Source organism: Lactuca sativa, chromosome 5, assembly GCF_002870075.4.
Source record: "Lactuca sativa cultivar Salinas chromosome 5, Lsat_Salinas_v11, whole genome shotgun sequence".
In the NCBI taxonomy this organism is placed as follows: domain Eukaryota; kingdom Viridiplantae; phylum Streptophyta; class Magnoliopsida; order Asterales; family Asteraceae; genus Lactuca; species Lactuca sativa.
Genome location: NC_056627.2, coordinates 42,452,018 through 42,460,652, shown reverse-complemented (window position 1 = coordinate 42,460,652; position 8,635 = coordinate 42,452,018). Strand labels below are relative to the sequence as shown.

The 8,635-nt window shown below is 36.6% G+C and overlaps 2 protein-coding genes across 2 annotated transcripts; both read right to left on the bottom strand.

Moving 5' to 3' along the window:
• Positions 1-975: 975 nt before the first annotated feature.
• LOC111892364 ((+)-cis,trans-nepetalactol synthase NEPS1) lies at positions 976-1,926 on the bottom strand. Its single transcript, XM_023888418.3, has one exon. It carries the CDS (start codon positions 1,831-1,833, stop codon positions 1,030-1,032), a length of 804 nt encoding a protein of 267 aa, XP_023744186.1. The 5' UTR covers positions 1,834-1,926; the 3' UTR covers positions 976-1,029.
• Positions 1,927-6,572: 4,646 nt separating this feature from the next.
• LOC111892359 (uncharacterized) lies at positions 6,573-7,133 on the bottom strand. Its single transcript, XM_023888412.1, has 2 exons — positions 6,840-7,133; positions 6,573-6,722 (listed from the first exon to the last, which is right to left on the bottom strand). The coding sequence occupies exons 1-2, from the start codon at positions 7,131-7,133 to the stop codon at positions 6,573-6,575; spliced, it is 444 nt and encodes a 147-aa protein (XP_023744180.1).
• Between the last annotated feature and the right edge of the window lie 1,502 nt (positions 7,134-8,635).

Here is an 8,635-nt window from a genome sequence, read left to right as displayed (position 1 = left end):
TCTCAAACAAAAATCCATATTTCATGCAAGAACCCGACCTATAACTTTTCCCATTTTATTCTTTGACTCCAAAACAAAATTCAAAGGTTTAGATCTTATAACCCTCGTTACCTCCTTAAAAAGGTCTAAACATCGTCTCCTTAAGTCCTAAAGCCTTTACACAATCGACTTCCGACCCACGGCCCTAAATCATAGAATGATCCCGAACAGGGTGTTACAAATCTCATTACATAAAATGAACTGATGACCGGTTCAGTAAAATCACCAACAATTAGGTATCTGGTATTATTGATCTTAGTTGTAAAATGTTTTGTTTTATCGAGATCATCTTTTCGAGGTTTTGAACTCCGACCATGGCTACACTTAGATCTTCAAGAAACCCAGATTTATGTGTGTTTTCAGTTTTGAATTTCCTGACATCTGGAAATTTGAATCGAGAATTTGATTTCGGGTTATGAGTCTTAGGACTTAGTCACTTAGGGCACATCGTATATTAACTATAATCTATTAATTTATAAATAAAATTTTGTGTTATATATATATATATATATATATATATATATATATATATATATATATATATATATATATATATATATATATATATATATATATATATATATATATATATATAGTTGGGATGACAGAATGACCTGTAAACCTATCTTTTCCCAACCTATGAAATAAACAGGTTGACGGATCAAAAATTTCAACCCAAGTCCGTTTATTTTTGTATTGAGATACGAATTTGATGGAAAATTGTCGCACTTAAATTGTCTTGTATTTAGTTTGAAAAAACAACTTTACAAATGATTTTTCGTTGAAATGGCCAAAATTTTATGTTTATTGAAAAAATCCCCGAATTTTTTACTTTGACGTGACAAATAGTTGTATTATTTTCTATTTTCTCGATGTTAATCCCGCGTTTCAAACATCAATGTGAATAATAAATTAATAATCGTAACTAAGAATATCTTTAATAATTATATTTCTATTAGTAAAGAGCTACGATTGTACTTTTGTACATGATCAATTCAAATCATCTGCGTCCGGAAGTTTTGTCAGGCCACCGTCCACCGCTAGATCATGGCCGGTGATATAGGATGAACTTTCTGAGGCCAGAAACAAAACAGCTTCCGCTACGCGATCTACAGTCAATTCGATCCCTTTCAAGCTCGACAGTGTCTCATATAGCTCCATTGTCTTCTTCGCAGCCTCCGGCGATCTCTTCGACAGCGACGTCACAACAGCAGACGGCGAAACGCAATTCACTCTTATTCCGTGCACACCGAGCTGCTTACTCGCCGATCGTACCAATCCAACCACCGCATGCTTCGCCATCACGTAGTCCGTCCGTGAACTCCCTCCTCTTGAGGCGGCGACGCTCGCCGTGCAGATGATGTTTCCTCTCACGCGTTTCTCCACCATTGCACGCGCTGCATGCTTCACGCATGCGGCGGTTCCACGGGCGTTGACGGCGTAAAGGCGGTCGAATTGTGTTAGATCGAGATCTAAAACCGTCTGTTTGGAGGTGCTGAGAATTCCGGCGTTGCTGAACATGATGTCTAGTCGACCGTATAAATTAACGGTGAAATTAACGACGGCGATCACTTGCTGTTCATCGGCGACGTCACAGTGGAAGTAGGTGCATCGTTCTGAACCGATGGAATCGGCTACTTGTTGACCTTGTTCGTCTTGGATGTCGGCGATTACGACAAGTGCGCCGTGTTTGGCGAAGAGACGCGCTGTCGCTTCTCCGATTCCGCTTGCTCCGCCGGTGATTATGGATACTTTTTGGTCGAGTTTCAAAGTATGTTCACTTACTTCTGCCATCTGATCTCTCTTCCAGATATCGAGTTATTCCAACAACTTTTAACTCTGAATAAAATTTGACAAAACGAGCTCAGCGTGGGGCCAAAATCCATCGTGTACGTCTATCATTTATCTTATATTCTCCTAATTTCATTTTTTTTTTTTTTTTTTATAATTTGCTCAACTTTTACTTTTAACGTAAAACGTGTGAAATTTACGATTTGTGGTTATTATTCATACATACCTAAATCTGCATGAATGTATTATACTATTATGCGAGTATGATCCCTCATCAATCCTAGAAATCTGACTATAAACTTGTAGAGAAGATAAAGGATGAGAGTGTCTTGAAAAAAAAGGATTTCATAGATTTTATTTTATTAATCAAGCTAGTATTCATACGCAAAGAAGAGTTCCAGTATCATAAAGAATAAAGATATAAAAGGCTTCCATACGAGTAGTCACGTTTGTATGATTTTACATCATAATTCTATCATATAGTTGTTACAAAATATTTACCGTAAATGTAAAACTGGACTCCAATGATGCAAACCGATAACATGAAAAATAATATTTAAATATACAATATGAATTCCAGTTGTATGTCAAAACATGTTGACTAAAGTACGATTTATAACACACTCTATTTTGAATCAGCACCAATAACCTTGTCATTCACTTCACATTCTTTACTTTTGTTCATTATTGGGAAAATGACTCTCGAGGGTAATTAATTTTTATGTTTGTACTCATTTGGTCTCTTTTTTTTTGTATTCAATATACCATCGAACTTGTTGTTAGTGTTTACCATAACCCTTTTGACCAGCTTTTGACCTGTGATAGCCGGTCAAAAGGTTATGGTGAACACAAACAACAAGTTCGATGGTATATTGAGTACAAAAAAAAAGGAAAGGGACCAAATGAGAACAAACGCAACAGTTGGTTACCCTCCTGATTCATTTTCCCTTTACTCATTTACAACAAATCCCACATCATCTCTTACTTATATTAATGACTTTATGAGATTCATTCTTGCTTCTCTTCAAAACATAACCTACGAAAGGACATTATTCATGCATGTACAACTTTGTAATGCACTTGAATATTTATTAGGGGAATCTTGACTAAGTAGGCGCATTTCATGACTACATTTACATTTGCAATCAAATGATTTATCGTATCATGGATTCTAGACAAGTCTACAAACGAGTGGAATCACAAGTGCTGTGATTTTTTAGTTTACTTAGCTTTAAGATCGAACTCATGGGATAAGATACAACATCAATATGTAAAATATCATGCTGCTTTTGTAGACACATCACCATAATATTGTACATATTGATGTTGTATCTTATCCCATGAGTTCGATCTTAAAGCTAAGTAAACTCAAAAATCATAGCACTTGTGATTCCACTCGTTTGTAGACTTGTCTAGAATCCATGATACGATAAATCATTTGATTGGAAATGTAAATATAGTCATGAAATGCGTCTGCTTAGTCAAGATTCCCCTAATAAATATTCAAGTGCATTACAAAGTTGTACATGCATGAATAATGTCCTTTCGTAGGTTATGTTTTGAAGAGAAGCAAGAATGAATCTCATAAAGTCATTAATATAAGTAAGAGAGGATGTGGGATTTGTTGTAAATGAGTAAAGGGAAAATAAATCAGGAGGATAACCAACTGTTGCGTTTGTTCTCATTTGGTCCCTTTCCTTTTTTTTGTACTCAATATACCATCGAACTTGTTGTTTGTGTTCACCATAACCCTTTGACAGGCTATCACAGGTCAAAAGCCGGTCAAAAGGGATATGATAAACACCAACAACAAGTTCGATGGTATATTGAATACACAAAAAAAGGGACCAAATGAGTACAAACGTAAAAGTTAATTACCCTCAAGAGTTATTTTCCCTTCATTATAAACCCAGGGATACTTGGGATTTCACCTGATACCTAAAAATAACACTATAAATTTATATTATCTATTAACAACATCGGAATTCGGAAATATACAAAAACTACAGAAACCTTTCTAACGGCGTCAACGCTTTCGATCACCACACCACCCAGTCTAGTCTTTTTAATTTTAATAGGGACTAAATCCACAATTGAACTAGACTATAGCTTTAGACCTTACCTCAAATAAAATAACAAACGGCATGAACCATATTTGCAATTTTGTCTAAACGATATAAGAAAAATGACAAAAAATGCATTTCCTTCTAGAACCAAATGATATATATATATATATATATATATATATATATATATATATATATATATATATATATATATATATATATATATATATATATATATATATATATATATATATATATATATATATATATAAAGTGTCTTTAACTCTTTATTGCATATAGCTTTTGAGTAGTTTAATTTATAAACATATACAAAAGGACTATAAGGTTAATGGGAGTGGGGGTCGGCAAGACCCTCGCTAGCCTCGCTAGCACAAGACAAACACCACCCCCTAGCATATGCTAGGGGAGGTGTCAAGGAAAAGTCGCTAACTGCTTAGCATGAGGAGAGAGAGGGAGCAACAGAAAAATGAAAGCTGCAATTGGTCCATTCTTTTTGTATTTGTTTTTCATTTCTTTTTTTTTTTTTCTAAAAACAAATGGTTCTCATTGGTTCTTCTCCATTTGTTTTTTTTTCTTTTTTCTTTTTTTTATAACCAATGTTTTTTAAGAAAAGCTTAGGTGGCAAATAAAATGTATGATGTGGCATGTTTTAGCATGGTGTTAGAAGTGTCACCACTCCCCTTAGCCTTATTGTTATGTTTGTATAAACAAAGGGTGGTGTAAGAGAGATTCTTAGAAATTTTGAAGGAATTGAAATATGTAATGCTTGACATGGAATAAAATCTGTTTTTTGTTTGATTTGTGAATTTGTCAAAAGAATTAGAGAGTCAATGTTGTAATATGACCGACATATTCGTTTCTTAATTCTTTATAATTTATATTTACTTTAATAAAATTATAAACTTTCATTAAATAAACTTTTAACCGTTCAAACCTATGTGAGCTTGTGGAAGTAAACAAGTAAGTGTGAGTGTAGGTTTAGGGTGGATATGAGGGAGGGTGAGGGTTGGCGGTTGACAGGGAAGGAGTATATCTATGGGTGTAGACATTAAAATTGGGTGAGGGCAATGTGTGTTTGAGAGTGGGTGGGTGTGGCCATTTAGATAGGGCGAGGTTGAAGGTGGTGTATAGGTAAAATGGCGTGGGGAGGTGGGGGTGGGTGTGAGAGTTGGATGGGGGGTAGGGATGAAGCGTAGGTGGGTGGATGTGAGTAGGGTGTATGTTCATGAGTGTGGGTGTTAGGATGGGGTGAACTTGTGGGTATAGGTGTGAGGTGCGGTTATAGGGCGACATTAGTGTAGGGGTTGGTGGATGGGTGGGGTGTCAGAGAAATGATGATAATAATTTGAACAAATTACTAAAATCGTCACAGTGGTTTAGCCAAATTACGTGTTTAGTCTCTATCTTTTTTTGCACTCAGACCGTCTTTATAGTTTCTTTTTGGTGTGACTTTTATCCTTAATAGACATGGAATGACTATTATACCCTTATCAGATTTTTTATATATTTAAAATTAAATATTATTTCATAAAATTATTTTAGATCTTATTAAAAAAACTTGGGCCCCACACATCTCCAAACCCCCCAACCCACCCCTTCCCTTCTAGATTTGAAGCCATCGATTCTAACTCATAAGCTCACCATCTCTCTCCCTCTAAACTCAACCGTAAAGCACCGATCTACCCTGAAGTCCTTGTCAGAGCCGCCGCCAGAAACCTGTGATTCTAAATTCACCACCATCAGCGAGCATGTAAACACCACCATTGGAAGCCTACACCCCTAAATCCACCGGAAACCTGTAACTCTAAAGTCGCTTAAATCTGTAACTATGTTGTTCTTCTCCACCTCTACACATCGCTCACAAAAAGCACATTCATCTACGACGTCCACAATACTTTCATTTTTTTTCTCAAGGATTTTTTGAAACCAGATGCATACCATCGATTTTCACCATCCATTTACAGGCTTCTTCCCTTGCCATCGATGCACCTACATCTCTAAGAGTATTGGGTGTGGGCAACTAGTCATAACACCATTTTGGTGTCACCTCACATGTCACATCACCAATGGTGTTATAATGTCAAGTGGGAAAATGGTCACCATGTTATATCTTGTTATACCACCAACTTTTTCCACTTTATAATTTCTTTTTTTTATTTTTTTTTCGAATTTCTTTTTTTAGTTTAAAAAAATATATTATAAATATAACATAATAAATAAAACATAATGTTTAAAAATTATAAATAACATAGAATAAAAATAATTTTTAAAAATTAAAAATAACATCAAAAAAAAAAACGTTATTCGTTAAAAAAAAATTAAAAACTAAACACTATTTGTTATCGTTATCGTTACCATAGAAAATATAATCCGTCAAGTCCTCTCAAAGTTGTCTGTGTTTATTTACATCCTGAATGTCAACGACTCGATGCAAATATTCTGTTGTTGTTCCTGGTTGAAATTGAATGTGTCTGGGCTCCGTTGGATATAGTGTGCAATATTTCGTCATTTATCTTCTACTACCATGTTATGCATTATGATACATGCAAACATGATATATCGTAGAGTTTCTAAATCCAATGGCCTTGCTGCATGTTCAACTATATGCCACTTTGCCTTCAGCACTCCAAAAGCATGTTTCACATCCTTACGTGTTCATTGTCTTCTCTTAAGAAATTTGTCTTTTTCTTCAACCGGGTGTCGGAATGCCTTCACGAATGTGGAATACTGAGGATATATTCCATCTGTAAGGTAATACTCATATTTGTATTCATTTACATTCACCGTGAAAGGAGCATCTGGGGCCTTTCCATTCAAAAGATCGTCGAATATTGACGACTGATCAAGAACGTTGACGTCGTTGTTGGAACCCGCAACCCCAAAAAATGCATGTCAAATCCATAAATCTTGAGAAGCAACAACCTCTAAAACCAACGAACACGATCCGTGATGACCACTTGTGTATTGCCCTTTCCATGCTATCGGACAATTTTTCCGTTTCCAGTGTGTGCAATCAATGTTTCCGATCATTCTGGGAAACCCATGGCATTCTTTATGCGCCGCATACAATTCTTGAAAATCATGCAACGAAGGTTTCCGCAAATACACGTCTCCAAATGTTTCAACAACACCCCTTGACAATGTATACAAACTCTCCCCTGCAGTTCTTTCGTACATTCTCATGTAGTCATCTATGGTGTCGGGTGACTCCCCCATAGCCATCAAACGAATGGCCGTAACACATTTCTGCAACGTTGTAAACCCTTGTCTACCTCTAGCATCATATCTCAATTGAAAAAAATTCATACCTAAACATAAATTAACTACAGTTTAAAAATATAATTATTGTAAAATTAAAGAAACATGTGGTACATTTGTATTTATTTTGTATAAAAGTATAGTAAAGAAGCGATATCGGCTTTCCAAGGCGTTGGTGATCCGTAGGAACACATTCCTACTCAAATGAAATCTTCTTTTGAAGTCCTTCGACCCGTATACACAATTATCCGCAAAGTAATCGCGATATAGATGTTCGTGTCCTTCTTCACGATTTTTGTTTGACATCGCACGTCTTGTTAGTAGTGGAGTTGGATCTTCTTGTAGCAGGTTTTTAGTGTAATAATGATACATCATCCTGAAGAAAATATCGTCATCTGAATCATCGGACGAGTCACAAGGGTCCATATTTTTTTTGAAGATAACTAAAATTATGTAGAGAGAATGAGAGAAATTGTGTGAATTTTTTTATAAAATGTTAGGTATTTATAGGGTAAATGAATTTTTTTTAATAGTTAATTTTTTTTAAATGCCCGTTTGGCAACTGTAGCACCTGGTTTCCGGTATGTGAATTTTATTTGAGCATTGCCCTAATTTAGCCTTAGACTCGGCGAGTCATAGGGTCCGACTCGCCGAGTAGGGACGAGACTCAGGACGCGTTTTAAGTAGGCGACTCGACGAGTCCATATCCTGGACTCGGCGAGTCACCGCTGCGGGATGAAACCCTAAGTTTCAAGGGTTTGCACCCTATTTAAACTCTCATTCCGCCCCAACTCGTCCCCATTCACCCCCAGAACTCCCCCTACATCGTTTTCCCTTGTTTTCTTGAGAGTTTGAGGTATTCTTGGTGTGTTCTTGAAGGTTTTGAAGAGTAAGAGGAGTAGATCAAGAAGAGGAGAAGGAGATCAGCCATCCTTGTGTCATTTCAACTTTTCCTTTGAGGTATAACCCGTTTTCCCCTTGATTCTATGCTTAAAACTTCATTTGGGTCCTTCTTGGTCAATTTTCCCCAAGTTTGCATGTTCATTATATGTTGTAATAAGGCGTTTGGCCTTTGGATCTATGTAAGATTGAGCTCCAGGAGCTCAGATCTGTTAGCTTTTTGGCCTCATGAGGCTTGTTATCCCTAGATCTACCATTTTGAGCCTTATAATCCATATTGGTGAATATCCACACGTAAAGTTGGAAACTTTACGTGTGATTCGTGTCCTAGAAGTCCAGATCTATGAATGGCATGGTCTGGAACCGAGCAAATCGGTATATTTAAGGAGTGCATGGCGACGACTCGGCGAGTCGCATAGGTGACTCGGCGAGTCTGGTCGCGAGTCACCGAATTGGTCCCTTCTTCATGTGTCGAGTTGAGCCTTGAGTCACAGGGGGTGAATCGGTGAGTTGGGAGCTGAACTCACCCATGTTAGGATTCGGCGAGTCAATGCCCTGAC